Source organism: Malus domestica, chromosome 03 (assembly GCF_042453785.1).
Source record: "Malus domestica chromosome 03, GDT2T_hap1".
NCBI lineage: Eukaryota > Viridiplantae > Streptophyta > Magnoliopsida > Rosales > Rosaceae > Malus > Malus domestica.
This window is the reverse complement of record NC_091663.1, coordinates 37,570,065-37,589,328: the sequence shown is the minus strand read 5'-3', so window position 1 is coordinate 37,589,328 and position 19,264 is coordinate 37,570,065. Positions and strand designations below refer to the sequence as shown.

Sequence of the window (19,264 nt, the reverse complement as noted above, 5' to 3'; positions counted from 1 at the left end):
GAAGTTAATTGCCGGCAGCATCATCTTTTAATTGTGACAGAAATATAAGTAGTACAAGACGTATTTTAATAAAAGATATAAAAAAATTTATTTTTTAAATTATTAATTTTTTAACATATATACCACATTATTTATATAATAACACGTGACTGATCACATTGAAAAATCCGTCTCGCTGCACACTGTGGTTAGATTCTCTCTCAAGTCTCTCGACCCTACGACCCTATGATATGACCAATTACGGTGGGTGCACCCGGTCACCGCATGGTTCTGACTGGATATACCCGGTGATCTATCACGGGTTCTTGGTTTCAACACTTCAACCTTGTGGGCGCAAAAGATAAGGCGCCACCAAATTTGTGCCCCCAAAACTCAAACTCGGTAAATACTCGAGACAAGGTCCGGCCTTGTTGTAATGATATATTCGATTTACTTGACATTTTGCCATGAATGTTTTGATTGGTGGATGTTAAAATGGAATTATGATGTTTTTAAGAAAGGGTTTATCATCTTTTGTTGCAGTCGTTCATATAATTTAACGCTGCTTTGTGGGTTATATATTAATGACCATTAATTGTCCTATTATGGCTGGTAATATGGATTATTAAAAGTAATGATGAATGAACAAATTGAGGACGCCTAAAGATCGACATGTTAAGTATTTGATTCATTGATAAGAGGGTGGTTAAGTAATAAGTGTAGTTTATCTATTAATTTAAACTTACACGATAAAAAAAATTAAAAAAAAAACAAACAAACAAAGTAATTTCTAGGTGTGGTATAGTGTGACATGTGAAGATGCTTTGATATTTTCTTTTTTAAATTTTTTGGGCCAGTATAAGATGCTTCTTAGCGATATAAAAACAAGCTTCATTCAATGTCTTTATTTTAAGGATCTGTGAGGACCAAATATATATTAACCACAAGATTATATTTATTTAGATTTAAAAGTTTAAAATATTTAATAATTTAATAAACAAAACCAACGTAAAATTCATGGACTATTAAGAAACTCATTTTCTTGTTTTTGTTTATCAAGTCGTCAAATATTTTAAGCCTTTAGATCTAAACTAATATAACTTTGTGGTTAATAGGCATTTGGTCTTCACAAATCTTAAGGACCTTAGGAGAGTAGGACTCAGTTTCATAAACTAAAAGAAAAGCTTGTACAAAAAGCAACTTTTTTTAGAGAATATGTTCTTTGAATTGTTCGAATGGAATGATTAAGGATAAGATAAGTTTGTCTCTAAATTTTGAGGAATGGGAGAGAGATAGTGAGTCTGATGATATGACGATTCTAACAGTAAAATGTAAAGAATTTTATAGAGAATACAGAAAATGAGAAAGGGGGATTAGTAAAATTGGATCGATTGGGATGATAGGCAAGCGAGCAAGGTAATTTTAATTTATAGGACCGGGGAGAAAGTAGAAAAAGTGACCCTTGCATTGTAAGGCACAGGAATCATGCTTTCCCTTTTGCTTTGCTTCGCTTTTATAATTTTTCACCCGCATTTCATATTTCTTTGATTATTAGCACATGAAATATGGATGGATGGATGGGTGGATAGACTGCCACTTGCCAGCATCAGCATGGGCTTTGTCTCTTCCTCTTATATAATTAACTTAGAGAAGTTTTATTGGCATTCTAAAAATCTCATTCTACACTCCTCATAAGTATATGTTTCTTTCCTAATAAAAAAAATTTACAATGTAAAATAATTTTTTTGAAATGCTAATAACAGTCCCCTAACTTAATTTCCCCTTCTTCCCCTTTCCATTTCCCTTTCCTGAGTATGGAGTAGTGGAGAGCGCCGTGCCCCCACCAAACCCCAAACCCCACCTCACAGAAACTCATTCATTCATTCCTGCCATTCTCTTAGCCACGTCACCTCGTGATCTTCTAAGCATATGTCCACGTGTCGGGTCCCGCGTTTCAAGGACCACTCCAAGTGTCCATATCAGCCAGACTCTTGGACAATGCTTGCCTTGCTGCCACCACCACGATGGCGATGCCCTCCCTTCCTTTTTTTCCATTCTCAATACATTATTAGGATTGGGGTTGAGGGTTGTGTGTGTTTGGTTATTATGCTGTCTATTGTATGATCAATCATTTTAATAGGAGTATAATATCCACACATCTTTTTTATTTCTTTCACACATTTTTAATTTTCGACCGTTGATTCAAATGAATTAAAAAATATCAATAACAGAAATTAACAAGGGATGTGAGAGAAGTAAAAAAAGATGTGTGGATAACACATCCCTTTTAATATCGCATATGATCCCCAACCCAAGTTCATAAACAGATAGCAGTGGCAGCAGCTTATATTTATTTACGTAAATATGTTATGAAGCTTAGAATAATTCCTCCCAGTTCCCCGCATGCAATAAATTAATATACTCAAATTCATAAACGAATTAATGCATCCTTTCATTTTTTTCATAAATAAATAGATCTTTCTTAATTGTTACTTAGTATTACGATATTTCTCTATTCTTGCAAATAAAAAGTTTTAGGTCCACCAAAGGCAAATTTGAACCCTATTATCGCTAGTCTATTGTGAGGCTTCGTCCACTTCCCCACCTTCTCAGTGTAGATAATATTATCTATTAAAAAGAATAGATCTCTCTTGATTATGTCAAGAAAAATGCTAAGAAGACATTCTCAAAGTGAGACTTTTTATGAACTCTCAGTTACCTCATGTTTTTGTAAACTAAATAACATGGAATTTGTTTATACCATACTTAGGGCCTCTGTATTTAGATCTCGTATAAATACTCAGAGGACTCAAATGTAATTATGTAATAAATGGAGGGGCAAATATGTAATAAGTGAGGAGTCTTTATTCTATAAAAGGGCCTCCTCACCCTCATAAACCTCAAGCCCTCTCATCCTCTCAAAGCTCTCACTCTTATATTCAGAGCTCTCTCTTCCTCAGAAATACAATATCAGTGTGGACGTTTGTGCATCAACAAAATTGTTGAATGAATTATTACTTTAAGTGTTGATTAACGTGTTTATTTCGTATTAGTGACGCATCATTTAGTTTGCAAATTAGTCTACCTAGGATTACTCAAACCTTAATCATACTCACATTTTTGTAACTCACACACAATTATATGAACCAAATGAATTAAAATTCGACATATATTTTTAATTAAATTCATGAGAAACAACTACAATAATTATACCTAACTAATTAATGGACTCCTCCTACGTGAAGACATGAAGACACGAAATTTGAAGTCTTCCAACTCATAAGAGATGGGCGTGGTATAACTACACCATTATTTGCTTACAAGGCCATTAATTGTTCACCTCATTGGTTATTATATATGAGAATTTTATGCCTTCCCTTAATTTGCATTTTTCAAAAAAATAAGGTTCAGGTTTGATAAATATTTTTTTTTTTGTTTTTAGTTTTTAGATGTTGTGTTTGAGATACAAAAAAAAGTATATGGGAGGAAGGAAGGATAAAGAAGAGTAGTGCGAATGGTGAAAATAAATAAAAAAATGAATGAAGACAAAATGAAAATAAAAAGCAAAAAACAAAATGGTTATGAAACGAGCCCTAAAATACAATGAAGTTTTTGAAGCTTTGTATTCATTATTGTGTAGGTTTTTGAAGCTTTGTTTCAATATTGTGGCTTAAAACAAATGCAAGGTCAATACAATGGTTCCCATTGAAAATATAGTTGTCGATGATGTAATTAACATTAAGAATGGAGGATGATTGATGAAAATACTAAATTCTTGTTGGAATGAGATTATTATGGGATGGGGACATACTAGACAATAATGGAGGCTAAGTTTGTTGCTCTTGCTCCCATAGCTTGGGGACCATTTGGACTCATGCGGGTCTACAAGTTAAGGCAAGGGCCAAGGGGTTTGGTTTCTTCCGATATCCACACAGAGATATGAGAAATGAGATGGCTGCAACTCGGAGTTGTACAGCTAAGAATTTAGAAATTAGAATTCCAGCTTGAAAACCTTGGGACCCAACCTTCCTTATAACTTGATGAAGAAGCCCATTTTTTTGGTACAAGCCATCAATACATACATGATGGATCGATCGAGTTATTGCACGTGTGTCATTCTGCTTTGAGCTAGCTACCTACGTGTCTTGTCTCTAATCTATATATATTTGGTATTGTAATATGGTAGTGAATTTCAGATCGATCATTTTCTTTTTCTGGTGTTGCAGGAATACATACATACATACATACATACATACATATATATATATATATAACAGATTTGGATTCTATTATTATCTCTTTGTCTCTTTCTCCCATCTGTCTCTCAGCAGCTGGACTCTTGGGAGGAAACAGAAGAGAGAAATCTAGCTAGGAGGGAGGGAGGGAGGTAGGGAGGCAGTTCAATTTTATTGGATACAGGTTTTGTAATGCTCTCAACTCTGAAGTGTGTGTTTGTGTGTATATATATTATATTATATATGTATGCTTGTTTTTTGTATGAAAGTAGTAGAAACTTAAAGGACGCACAACAACAAAACAAAAGAAAAGGGGAAAAAACATATATAGGGCGTGTACCCCGTTTGTGTTCTGTTCAAACATATGACGTGTCGACTCAGGAAGAAAGGATCTCATCATCTTTACGTTAGGGTAAGGCAGGATGGCCAGGTCGGGTCCTGGAAACCCTTGTTTTCTTCCATTTCCCTGCTCGAAATGAAGAACATGCATGTTTATGTAGCGTAGATTAAAAAAAAGGCAAAAATTCTCTTCTTTAGTAGAGTTATAGACCATAATTGGTGTTATTTTATTAGACCTTATATATTTTGGACTTATCTCCCAATGTATGTTGTGGGACATATATATGTTCATATGTCTGGTTTGATTGTATATTTTGGTCGAAGAGTGATTTACATGTAACAAGACATTAAAGTGGCGATATTTTAAATTTGGGTAAATTACATAGTAGCCCCTCAGGTTTGAGGTTTATTGCAATCTTATACAACATCTTTAAAACATTTCACTTTCATACCTCAAGTACTATTTTATTTCAATTTCATACAACCGTTAGATTTTCCATCCATGAATCTGTTAAATGCTGACGTGGCTGCCACATATATGACACGTGGATGCCAAATGTCTGCCATGTGGCAAATAAAATAAATTTAAATTTTTTTTTTTAAAACCTGAAATTGGAAGAAGAAAAAAAAAAAAGGGACCGAACCCAGAAGAAGGAGGAAGAAGAAGAAAGAGGAGGAGGAGGAGGAAGAAGAAGAAGAAGAAAAAAAAAAAAAAAAAGGGACCGAACCCAGAAAAAGGAGGAAGAAGAAGAAGAGAAGAAGAAAGAGGAGGAGGATGAGGAAGAAGAAGAAGAAGAAGAAGAAGAAAAAAAAAAGAAAAAAAAAGAAGAAAGGGACCGAACCCAGAAGAAGGAGGAAGAAGAAAGAGGAGGGAGGAGAAAGAAGAAGAAGAAAAAAAAGAAAAAAAAAAAGAAAGGGGTCCGAACCCATAAGAAGGAGGAAGAAGAAGAAAGAGGAGGAGGAGGAGGAAGAAGAAGAAGAAGAAGAGAAGAAGAAAGAGGAGGAGGATGAGGAAGAAGAAGAAGAAGAAGAAGAAAAAAGAAAAAAAAAAGGGACCGAACCCAGAAGAAGAAGGAGGAAGAAGAAGAAGAGAAGAAGAAAGAGGAGGAGGAGGGAGAAGAAGAAGAAGAAAAAAAAAAAAAAAGGGTCCGAACCCAGAAGAAGAAGAAAGAGAGAAAAAAAAAAAAAAAAAGGGACGGAACCCAGAAGAAGAAGGAGGAAGAAGAAGAAGAGAAGAAGAAAGAGGAGGAGGAGGAGGAAGAAGAAGAAGAAGGAAAAAAAGAAAAAAAAGGGGTCCGAACCCACAAAAAGAAGAAAGAGAAAGAGAAAAAGAAGAAGAAGAAAGAGAAGAAGAAGAAAGAGAGAAAAAAAAAAGTGGCAGATATATATATATATATATATATATATATATATATATATATTTTAAATTAAAAAATTATTTTATTTGCCACGTGGCAGACATTTGGCAGCCACGTGTCATATATGTGGCAGACACGTCAGCATTTAACAGATCCATGGATGGAAAATCTAACGGTTGTATGAAATTGAAATAAAATAGTACTTGAGGTATGAAAGTGAAATGTTTTAAAGATGTTGTATAAGATTGCAATAGACCTCAAACCTGAGGGGCTACTATGTAATTTACCCTTTAAATTTACTACCCGTTATTATATGTTTTAATCTTGAGTAAATTATAGTAATGGTCCATTAACTTTAACTCAATTGGAGCAATGGTCCCTCAACTAAAAATTCATTACCATTGGTTTCTCAACTCATTAAAACGTGCATCTATGATCCCTTAACTAAAAATCTATTACCATTTGACCCCTAACTTTAATTCAAATGAAGAAATAGTCCCTCAACTTTAACCCAATTGTAACAATGGTTCTTCCAACATAACTCATTTTGACAAAATTCTGACGAAGTTGATGAAAATGACCATAGCTACACGTTTTGATGAGTTGAGGGACTCCAATTGTAGCAATGGGCCTTCCAACATAACTCATTTTGATAAAATTTTGACGAAGTTGTCAAAAAAGATCATAACTACACATTATGATGAGTTGAGGGACTAATGGTAATGGATTTTTAGTTGAGAGACCATTGCTCCAATTTAATTGAAGTTAAAAGACAATTGCTACAATTTACTATTTAATCATTCTTCATGACATTGCATGATAAGTTTAAAACATTGTCATCTTGACATACAAGCGATTGTTCCTTGGTAGTAACATGCATGAAGTCATATATATGTAGAGCTAAGTACGTAAGTTTGTTAGGGATTATATATATGATCATATCTAGGGACACACGCCCTTGACATTCATTTTATACATGCTCACTTCATAATGTATTTCAACGATCTGCCTACATACACACACATACACACACACACACATATATATATATATATATATATATCAGACGTTTGTTATCCGACAGCTTCAAAACATTCCCCTCAGTAAAGAAAACAGGAAAAAAAAGGTAAATGTGAGGAACTTATTCGATATTCGACTATAAATATAAGAACTCCATTATGGTTCTTTCTAGAAAATGAATTCCTACCCTAGTTAGTTATTAATTATGGGATAATACTTGCGTTCTCCCTTGAGGATACGTTTATTCTTCCGTTTGCAAATAACGTATCTTTAATGTAGAAATTTCATAATCATAACTGTCCAGTCTCTTAATCTTCATTTGAAGGTATCAAGTAGCATAGTTATGACGATCTACTAATCTATTTGATATATTTGGATGATTAAATGATTACCGATTTGAATAATTTTTTGTATGGATAATATTTAAATGAAGATTGAGAAATTGAATAGTTTAAAACCATTTGATTTGAAGATCGTTTAGTCATTCATATGCATTAAACAATAAACAGTTCATAATGAGAATGCTACTTGCTATAAAAATACATCAATTGATTTGATATGAATGGATGACTAAACGATCTCTAAATTTGACTATAAAAGATCATGCTGCTTTCCAAAAAATGAATTTCCCGACCTAGCTATTAATTATTATATATATATTGAAACAGTAATATAAATTGCCACGGTGGCTATCAGTGTTTACAACAAGATCAAGATAGGTCCTTGTTTAGAGAGAGAGAGAGAGAGAGAGAGAGAGAGAGAGAGAGAGAGAGAGGCTGCAACAGCTACCATCGTCATGCAAGGAGAAAAGTGGGGGATCGATCTCTCTTTCCAATTTTTAAGTATTGAAAATTTAAATAATATAGGGATTAAATCCTTAAACAAAGAAACTTGATTAAAACTCTCTTGTTAATTAATTGGAAACGCTCGATCCCATTCTTAAAGACATGTTTGTGTCCAAAGGGGCAATATGTGACGTGAGCTCCTAAATATTCTCCTATGAAAAAACACACATGGTTCATCCGCATAGGCATAGATATCGATAAGGTTCTTGCACTATGCACTTTGCTCAATTTGACGGCAATTATCATTTATAGTGGTGATGATTAATTAACTATGAGATTAATTTAGTGGGTTTAATTCATCCAATGAAAGGCTTTCGGCTTTCTGTAAGCTAAATATATAAGCCTGTGCAGCTGCAGCAGAGAGGGACGCACGTGTCTTATGGATCAAATTTCACGTGGGAAAAGGTGTCCGTCCGTCCCACTCCCATGTGCAAAGACGTGCAGCTTTATGACGACGTTAACCAGTTTTCTTGGTTTGTTAGATTGATGAGTGAAAAATGGCCAACAACGCCAGCCTAATTGGTGTTGTGTTGGGTTGGGTTGGGGATGCTCAGACAGACACACTCTCAGTGGTGGTGGCGGTGGTGTGGTGCGACTCTTGCTTGTTGCTTTGCTCAAAAGTTGCTAACTAATACTGCCACCCAATTCCATTTTTATTTCTATTTTAAATACAATATGTTTATTTGAACAAACGATATTATTTACACTAAGAAAGTAGAAGAGCAGGCTAAACCTCATAATGGGCTAGCAACAATGTGATTCAAATTCGCTTTTAGCGAGAATCGAACTTAAAATCTCTCACTTACAAGTGAAAAAGAATACTACTAAACCGTACTACTAAGTGACATATTTATTTGAATTTTGAACCGACTAAATTTATTGGGACACTATCTTATATATATATATAAACTCTATTATTGTATGTGAACTTTATTTGTATTACAGAATTTGTCAGCTAATATGTTTTTTTTTTTTTTTTTTTGAAAAATTAGTATTTGGTCCCTAGATGCTAATGTTTTTTCACTGCGACTTATTGGTTTTTAGGTTTTAATCGATGTCTTAATGTATTAGCGAATTTATATGTTAGTAAATAACTTTAAAAAAAACGGTAATTGATTTAGGGTTTTGATATACACACACATTCATTAATCTTTTATTTAATTTTTAATTTAAAACATTTCCAAAATACAAAAAATTAAAATTACAATAATTTTTTACTCATTAATTTTATATAAAAGATTTTTAAATTTTTAATCTTTTTTTAGTACAACATTTTTTTTAATCTTAAGTGTACCAATTCTTATAATTTTCAGCTTTTTAAATCATAAATGTACATATTCATAAATATATAGATTTGTTATGTATATATGTATAGAATATGTTATATATATGTACATACATTTTATGGCAAAACATGATTTTTTTTATTGATTTTGAATTTTCTTATATGGGATAGGGAGTATAATTTATTTTTTTAATATTTCCATTCCAGAAATCACAGGTTTTATTTAAAATCTCATCAATATAAACAACTACAAATTTTAAATTTTAAGTTAAAAAAATATAATAAGTGACATGAAAATATATTAATATATTAATGTCAAAGACTTTGACCGAAAAATAATAACCAATAAGGTTGTAGTAAAAAAACATTAATAGCTAAAGATCGTATCCAAAGTCTTTTTATTTTTCCAAAGTGCATCAGTATTTTAAATATAGGGGTGTGCTATCCACACACCCCATTTTACTTCTCACATACCCTTGATAATTTTTGTCCGTTGATCTTCTTTAATTCATTCGATCCGACGACCGAAAATTAAAAAGGTGTGTGAGAAGTAAAAATGGATGTGTAGATATCACATCCCTACATATATTGCATCTTTTGAGTTCTATATATGTTGTCATCTGAATCCTGTAAATAAATCGTAAACCCTAATTACAATTGCCTTAAGCCCACCATGCTTGAAACAAACAAGAGTTGGTTATATAGGTTGGCAAGTGTCCAATTAAATTAATCCACGTATGTGCACGACTACTGACTTAAATGAAGGTGCTTTTCAGTACATGAACCAAACCTTTGAACTGTATACATCCCTCTCAACAGTGTGCTGCATGCTTAAGAAAATGACATAAGTTGAATGGAATTTAAAAATACAAATTATGTCATTTTCTCGATAGGTTAACTGTAATATAAAAATTAATTCTTGTAATGCTTTCAAAATATCATGGCACTTGCAGTCAAACTATTTCATTTTTCTAAGAGAAACATAAAGATTCCTAATTCCGAAAGTGGAATTTGATAATTAGCTCAAAAAATTAGTACATAATTAAAGCAACAAACTTAATAATTAGCTAGTTCAAGAAATGTCAATTGGAGAGAGGCAAAAAAAAAAAAAAAAAAAAAAAAAAACTTGCATGGGAAGTGGAGGTTCCCTCAATTTTTTCAATTTTAACTTTTATTCTCATATTAATTAAAAGTTGTACTCAATTTCACAGCTATAGTGGAAGCGAAATTATACACCGAATTAACTCAAGTTTTTAGTCATTATTTTTTCTGCAATTTTCTTTTCATTTTTAACAATCCTATGCAACATGTGGTTCATCAGTATCTTTGACCAACGTACTGAAATTACAAGAAAAGTCAACTCGATCGTAGCAACATGTGGTAAACTGAACATTTGTGTGTGTGTGTTAACTAAGAAGGATCAAAACATAATTTCTATATTAATTTAATAAACATGAAGGATGAACCATGTCTTAATTTTAAAATATGGATGGTTTTCCCTGGTGGAGACAGTAGCTGGTTAGATACCCAAACAAAACATATAGATTGTGGCACACCTGGTTTTAATTAAGTTTTTGTAAGGCGGCCGGTAATAAGCAGTTTCCAAAACAAAAGGAAAACTAAACCGACCCATATAAAGTACAACCTTTTGATCACATTGAATCGAGCGGATCTCAAAAGAGCCCGCTGTCACTCTAATTTGATGCAAGGATGGACGAATGAGTAAAGCTGAAAGTTTGATGCAATAATTGGGAACAAACAACATGTGCAAAAGTGGTATGGAGCTAAAGACTTGTCTTTGGAATTCCTTTAGATCGAACCCACCCCACGGCACTGCATCTAACAGCCTTTGCAAAAGCTAATCAGTCGTCCTTTAAATATTACTCAACTAAAAATAACACAAATTCCTTCTAAAGTCAGATATATAGTATATTTATTTATTCTTTGTATGATAAAGAAATTACAACGAGAAGCTTCTACGAGAGGTAGAGTGAAAAAAATGTCACAACCTTGTAAAACGAACTTATGGTTGAAGAGAAGTTTGTGAGAATTTTTCGAGAATTAAACATAACGGAATGTAAACGTTGACAAGCCCGTCATCTTTAAGAAACTTCATATATTTGATATCTTTCTTTCATATATTGAATACAAACATACGAATTTTTCCTGCATGAAATGAAACACTCACCCAAGACAACATCACAAATCCCTTACTTAATGCATCCCATCAACAAGATCCAGTAATAACAAGAATACTTAGAAGGATTTCGAATAACTTGTAAATTTTTTATTGGAAATAAAACAAAAAATCAATATTGATGTAAGAACTTGTTCCTGAATATTTAGGTACGTTGTGGGAATTCTGTGGGGTCTTTCTTCTCTTATCATATGATTAGATTAGGCTGGGTTTGCTTGGGGTTAAGATGTTTGTTGTGGATGTGGTTTTGTCCTTGTCCTTTGTTGAACGTTCATGATATATGCATACATACATACATACATATACACACAGAGACACAAATGTCAAAAGGAGAGAGCCAACGCCATACCATTACCAGCTGTCATGGTTTGTTTTTGTCTTGAGTTGCTGGGATGATTGCACATGCGTTTGTAGCTCTCCGTTATGAGGGAGGGCTCTGTGCTTAATTATGCACATGATCAGGCATCAACACATGCAACATATGATTGTCCGCAGTGGCAGGAGCAGGGTCACTTTGATGAGTTGGCCTATATATACATACATACATATATATATATATATATATATATATATATATGTATGTTAAACCAAGTTCTAGCTACCCATTTTCATTATTACACAGTTACCCATTTATTTTATATATGTATATATGTATATATGTCAAACTTGTAAACCTTATAATAATCAAATGACGAAAGAAGGACAATATTATAAATTCTCCAATTCCAAGTGGAATATAAAGTAGTAGAATTAATTGTACATTTGCTTAATTCATGAATCAATTTCCAGTCTAATAATTAAGTACATTTGCATATCACGAAACAATTTCCAATGATAACATATATCAAGATTGATAACCATCCACAACAAAATAAAAATATAAAATCGGAAACAGATATATTGGTGTATCCCATTTCTTTCTTTCTCCTCTTATAAGTTATGCATGCACGCGCTTGAGAAATTAAGATTTGATGACCCCCAACCCTAATGAAGTGGCGGGTTTGAGGGAGACAGAGTGCATGAGGTCACCAATGTGAAGATTATGTTGTCCCATTGGAATTCTTCGAATTCCAAACCTGTCCACCACACTAAGGGACTTGCACACATGAATTTTGATTCGCACCCGCCGTTGAGCCCTGGCCGGAACATACACTTTCTCGAAGGCAACCAGCTGTTTGTGAGGAGCCCAGTCTTGTGGTGGAGGGGTAGAGAGCACTAACAAAGTGTGAGACCCGTCTCTGTTGCCCACATTTCTCACGTCCACGTCAAAACTCACCGAAACCCTACTGCATTTTGCATGTGTCACTCGGATCGCCTTGACAGTGTCCGAATCAACGGTTGCGGTTGTGTTAATTTGAGAGGCGCGATGACGGCCATCGAGCGGGATTCCAACCACGGTGGGTGCAGTACCGGCTGCTATGCTAAGAATAAATTTGGTGTAGCTTAATCCATGCCCAAATGGGTACACCACTGGCCCTTTGTAGAATCTGTAGGTTCTTCCCGGGTACCCTTTTGATGGGTTTGACCTCATGTCCATCGATGTCATTGCCAAATTTTTAAGGTACTCCTCTTGATACCACGTCATAGGCAGCTTTCCTCCTGAGATTTGGATTAACAAGTATACATTAGTAAATGAATATATGATGATCTTTTTGAACTTCCGATTAACAGCTCCCAAGTAGAAAATAAAAGAGAAATATTCAAAAGCTAGTACGTAGCTGGACCTGGGTTTGTGATTCCAAACAGAACACGAGCGATGGCTGCTCCACCAGCTTGGCCCGGGTAGCCAGCCCATACGATTCCACCGATGCGCGGGTCATTATTAGCAAAAGACACGTCAACGGGGCCACCAGACATCAATACCAAAATAGTTGGGCCTTTGGATGCTGCAGCAACCTTTGATATGAGGTCTTGTTGTCCTCCAGGTAAAAGCAGCCCAGCTCGGTCTCTAAATTCAGCCTCAATGGATTGGTCAAGTCCCATCACCAAAACAGTAGCATCCGCTTCCAGGGATGCGTCGATGGCTGCACCGAATAATGTGTTGTTGGCGCAAGCAACATCCGCACAGCCCCACCGGTGTATTGTGCTTGCAAAACTCCCAAGCCCTTGTAGGGGCGTAGTGTATCCACATGCCACACCTACCGGTAATCAAGTTGTATCATGTTATAGTATCACACCACGTGACAAATGATATGATCACATATTTTTTTTGCTTGTGGAATGCTTACCGGCATAGTTGCCAATCATTGTGAGAGTAACATCAGAATTGGGGCCGATGACAGCAAGAGTGCGGTGACGATGGGTGGACAATGGGAGCGAAGGCCCGTGATTCTTGAGGAGGACGATGCCTTGCACGGCGGCCTCAAGGGCGAGATCCTGATGAGGTGGGCTGCATACGTCTTTGGGGCCCAATCTGGCATAGGACCCGCGGTCTCCATCAAACATCCCGAGTCTCATTTGGACAGTCACAGTATTCACCAATGCATTGTTGACGTCAACCTCCTTCAACAACCCCTTGTTCACTGCTTCCTCCGAGTGCACGGCCAGGAATGGCCCACAGTCTAAATCCAAACCTGCTTTAATGGCATCGGCAGCGGCTTCTTCCGGCGTTGAGGTGTAGTGTTGACTATTATAGAACACCCCCACTGAGTCGCAATCAGACACAATGTAGCTGCCACCCAACATTTAACTATTTCAAAATGGTATGAGGGTGCTTAGTTAATTAGTTAAATAATGGCGATTATATATAATTACCCGTCGAGGCGCCATGCACCGCGTATAGTTTTTTTGAGGAGATTAGGGTCGGCACAGGTGGGGACACCATTGACCTGATTGTAAGAACACATGACACTCGCCACCTTTCCTTCCTTGACGCACATCCTAAATGGCACATCGAATGTGTCCTCCATGTCCTGCTTGCTCACCTGCCAATTCCAAATGCCATGCATTTTCCAGTATCAAACATGCACTCAACACTAGTGTTTCGCCCGCGCGTGACGATAAGATAATCCCTCTAAACTGTATACATAGTTATAGTTATAGTTATAAAAAACTAGTGCTATTCACATACGTCTTTTTACCTCTCACACACCCTTGTTAATTTGGATCCATTGATCTTCTTCAATTCCGATGGCCGAAAAATAAGAGAGGTGTATGAGAAGTAAAAATAAATATGTGGATATCATCACGTCTATCGAAATGCAATCCTTGTAGCGTTACTCATATGCACTGTAACATATATGCCCTAATTGCTTAAGCGGAAGTTGTACACAAATCCACCAGCAGTATTATAGACTGTCCGACAGTATGATAATATATAATACAGGCTACAAGGAACAAAATAAAATGTAAAAGACAAGCTAAAGCATAAACTTGAGAGATATTTTTGGAGGGATAAAAAAGAAGAGATATTTTGGGAGGAATATAAGTAAACTCCCGTAAGGAGGAACTTCGCAACAGTACGACAGCTCATGATAACACAGGATGTCATATAAAAAAATTTTATATGCATGCGACATTGTATGATTCACACAACGATAGCTTGTATCTAGCCCATAAGTTTTTCTGCTCCTCATAGTGGGTTGGGGTCGTTGGGCAGTTAATAAGTATACAAGAGTGGCTGTAGGTGCAGGGTGGCAGCAAACTCTCAAGTCTCATCTCGTATTCACATGCGCATGGCCATAAGTTTCCAAGAGTGGATCACCAACTTACTCATGATAAGAGTCTTTACATATACATATACATATACATATATAATATAATTGCTACCCTAAATTATTAGATTATCAAATAACTACAGTAAATCATGCCAGAGACTCAAAATCAAGTATGAGATACGTGAACTAAACAATGTGTGGCCATTAAAGAAGGAAATTCATCTATTCCCTTGCATAGATATTTGTTCTTTATCCTTTCCATTACGTGACAAAGAGAAACAAATATGCATGCAAAAAATATATCCCATTACAGAAGCGTTACGTACGTAAGAACATGATTTTATGAATGTATATGCGATCATGTTGTATTATCAATTACTTACATACTTACCCTGGCGTTAAAGTGAAAACGATCAACTCCATTCCAGTTGTCGAGGTCATAAGCGGTGAAGTGCTTACAGCAAGCCGCCACCTTCAAGCGGTTACCGTCATTTCCCTGCAACCCCCTAACGTAGCTTGCAGCATATCTACCCACTACGGTTGGGTCTTCACCGGGAGTCTCCTGTGCCCGGCCCCACCGTGGGTCTCTCAGTACGTTCACATTTGGGCTCCAATACGTAAGGCCAGCCACACCGCCGTTGTACATTGCTCTTGCTTCGTCTGACACGACCTGCACAATATATATATATATATATATATATATATATATATATATATATTATATCCCCAATTGCGCACATTAGTATGTTCACTTTAGAAAATTTAGACCTACTAATGCTAGAATACGCACGCTAGTTAAGTTTGTCATTGGAATACTCAACGCGATACAGGTTGAGAGAAATTGCTCATCCAATTGAGTACCACTACCAGTACTGGATCTGGATGAAACTTAAAAAGTAATGCCTTACAGCTTCTGCACCATAGCATGGGCTAGAAATTAGAAAAGTATAAAGCAGTTCACCTACCTTTGTAACCCCACTTGTTAACATATCCATATCTCAACCGAGAAAAATTTTAGAACAATTTAATTGCATGATAGGTTAGACCACTTTTTAAATAAAACATAATGTTTGTATTTTGAGTACTATCCAACCTCACATATGCATGAGCCTCAATGTGTGAAGCACCACTCTTTGTGAGCGTGTTCAACTAACCACGTGATCAGACGAGTTTACTAAAAAAAAAAAAAAATTCTATTTTAAGTTTTAACCACCATTTCACATTAATGAATTTACAGTAAAAAACTTGATAACTGAGACATAATGAAAGATAAGGATAAACAAGCAAGTTGCAAGCCTTTCATGAAGCTATTCCTAATTAACATTGGACCATAAATCTGCCTTTTCAATATTATAATTATGAGAACATAATTAAAGTGGAATAATAGTAATTCTAAGCATACATGTGACATACTTTCCCTCTGTTTTGTTTTATGTAGGATGTACTGTTTTCCCACAGATACGTCACTCTATTTATATTTCTAATCTTTGGCTTCTGGATCACTAAACCAAACGTACTCACAACGCTAGCTTAACACTCATATAATGTGCCGGTAATCCAACTTGTATATTTGGATACTAATTATTCGATTTCTGCCCACCAGAAACAATACTGAAGTTTCATGCTTAAGAAACAAAACAAACAAAACGAAGAGAACCGAAAGCTGCATGTCATTCACACTCACAGTCACAGCCCAAAAGGCAAAAGCACAAAGCTACCTTTTCTTTCACTCTTCTAATATATTTCAGTATCACTGAATACACTGATTAGTAGAAGAAGAATATTAAAGAGAGCAAAAAATCTCACCCGTCCGATGGCTTCCCACAGAGAAGCATTGAAGGAAGCAGCGGTTGTAATGACTTGAGGGAAGCTAGTGGCACCAGGGAAGTCCCCACCAAACTTAGTCCCGGGGCCCACATTGGAAACGCCGTGAAGTGCCTCGGACCACCATTCGTAGCCTTTGATGCCAAGGCGTGGGACAGGCAGAGCAGTGTTCACCAGCAGCTTAACCTTCTCTTGCAATGTCAACCTTCCGAGAAGGTCCCTCACTCTGTCTTGTACGGGCAATGTCGCACGGCAAAACGGCAAGTCTTTGGTCGCCGCATCTTTTGGGTTGCAAGCGAAGGACTCACCTGCTTCGCAAGTTTTGGGTTGCTCGAAAAGACCCCAAACTAAAACTAAAAGAAGGAGAAGTCTGCAGAGCTTAATAATGGCGGGCGTGGGAGCAGCCATTAATAATTTGTAATTAATTGGCTAACCAACCGACTGCGCAGCAAGCCCTGAAAAAAATTGTGTTTTGAGAAGGGATGGGCGCTGTGAGAGGCAAAAGTGATCTAGTATATATAGCCATACTGCAACTGGCAAACATGATATGGATGATGTAAGACAGGCGCATTGATGCATGATTAGAATATTTGATATTCAGGAATAATGTTGTTAGAATAATGTAAAAGTGTAGTAGGTGGTAATATGTTAGTTAACGGAAGTATTAATGTGATTAGTAGTAGTTAACTTATTCTTACAAAAAAATTCTATGGTATTAGAACATGCGTGGATTGATATCAAATCTTTATTTGCCTTGCCCAAATTATTGGATCTTTTACTTAATAAGTGATATTCACGTGCTTGACTTCAATAAATTTAACACGCAAGAAAACGTACGCTTTTGGGTATAAATTTTACATTTAAAAAATTAAGCCATTGCAGAGTAATTTAAATAATACTGAGCCTCTTCACTTATTAGTTATTATTAGTGATAACAAAAATTCATGATTGAATTTACCAGCTGCCATTTCCATTTGAAAGTCTAATTAACAAGTGACTTCGCAAGCAAGTAAAATGAATAAACTGAGAAGATCAGAAGAGTAGGTTTTTGTAGGGCATCCGACGGCACTCATGGCAGATGTTAATTGGATTGATGAAACATGGATAGGCATTCCTTTTTCAAGAAATGTCGGGTCCGACATTGAAAAGAGAAATTATTAGATGATTGGGCGGTGAAGTTAGATAATCTAACTGCTTATAATACAAGTATGTTGGGGATACATTTAACCACCAGGACTATACATAAAAGTCTACCACTACCAGAATACTTCTTCAATTATCTAACTGTTGAAATTGCTGGTGGGTAACGAATGTCCACAGTGCATTGGTAGAAGTTTTCAATGTCCATACAAATTGAAAACTGACTTTGGGGGATGCAGGATATCATATTGTCAAAAAGGGTGCTGTAAATTTCAAATGTAGTAATACGAGTTGCTCTATAAATAGAGCACTTGACTGCAATCAAAAGACAGTAGAAAACAGAAGGAAAGTAAGATCAATAACAACATCCATTCCTCCCTCTTTTATTTATCATTCACTTGAGTTATAATTACAGTGTGATATTTTACCTCCACTTCACTCCATTCAGTAAAAGGTTATCTTTCTAACTTTTACATATTTATAACACTAACTTGTTTCTCAAGCATAGGCATTAACAACTAATAATGATGAGAAAATCTTGTTTTCTTTTGTTACTGACAAAAAATTAAAACCTTGTAAATCAAGCATGAAAGTCGAGTATTTTAACATGGTCTTGTAACTAAGTAGCATAGTTAAGTAATCATGTATAGAAGAGAAGTCAAGATTTATTATCATCTTTTATTGGATAATAATATACATAGAACGAATTCACCGTCACCGTAACGTTTCGGTTCAATAATAGAATTGTCCCAAATGCTATATGAGGTTAAATTAACACGCCTTAGCATCTCCAATGGATCCAATTAAGTAAGCAAATAAGTAGCCAAACTCTATTTGATGAGCCAAATAGGCGAAATCACGCTCCAATAGAGGAGTCAATTAATTAGGCAACATTGCCTACTTCTACATGGATAGTAACTAGACCCCACATCTTTATTTATAATAAATTATTCTATGTGAGGGGAAGAAACCAAAATAAAAGATAATCAAATGTCAAAGGTAAAAATATAATAAAAAAAATTTCGCTTGCTGTCTTTGCCTATTACAATAAAAATGACATTTTTGTCATAAAACAATTAAGTAGACAATGTGTAACACCAACCATTATAACACAGTGTATTATGTTTGCCTGCACCTTTGAAAACGCTCCAAGCCTTCAAATTAGTAGAATAGGCCCCACGCCAGCGAAGGTTGATAATGTAATTGGACGCCTCTTAAAAAGACTTGGTAATTACATTGCCGAAATCTGAGGACTTTGTCATGGTATCATGGCTAGCTTTCTAGAAAACGGGGGATGCTCGTGCAATAGATCACGAAAGCCAGCTTCGCTTAGAAGACATGTTTAATCAGAATATCAACTAACTTTACATGTATCAATCAGTAATC

At 35.5% G+C, this 19,264-nt stretch overlaps 1 protein-coding gene across 1 annotated transcript; it reads right to left on the bottom strand.

The window, feature by feature from the left end:
• Window positions 1-11,947: 11,947 nt before the first annotated feature.
• On the bottom strand, window positions 11,948-17,223 carry LOC103432633 (probable beta-D-xylosidase 2). The gene is made up of 6 exons (XM_029100456.2): window positions 16,721-17,223; window positions 15,306-15,584; window positions 14,013-14,182; window positions 13,487-13,929; window positions 12,983-13,396; window positions 11,948-12,857 (listed from the first exon to the last, which is right to left on the bottom strand). The coding sequence occupies exons 1-6, from the start codon at window positions 17,144-17,146 to the stop codon at window positions 12,220-12,222; spliced, it is 2,370 nt and encodes a 789-aa protein (XP_028956289.2). The 5' UTR covers window positions 17,147-17,223; the 3' UTR covers window positions 11,948-12,219.
• Between the last annotated feature and the right edge of the window lie 2,041 nt (window positions 17,224-19,264).

Bases quoted from the DNA above. Each gene is read 5' to 3' on its own strand.
- LOC103432633 (XM_029100456.2), bottom strand. From the start codon at position 17,146: ATGGCTGCTCCCACGCCCGCCATTATTAAGCTCTGCAGACTTCTCCTT. The intron at 15,585-16,720 runs GTGAGATTTTTT...TATATTGTGCAG, and splicing joins TGTGGGAAGCCATCGGACGG to GTCGTGTCAGACGAAGCAAG. The intron at 13,397-13,486 runs GTAAGCATTCCA...GATTACCGGTAG, and splicing joins AATGATTGGCAACTATGCCG to GTGTGGCATGTGGATACACT.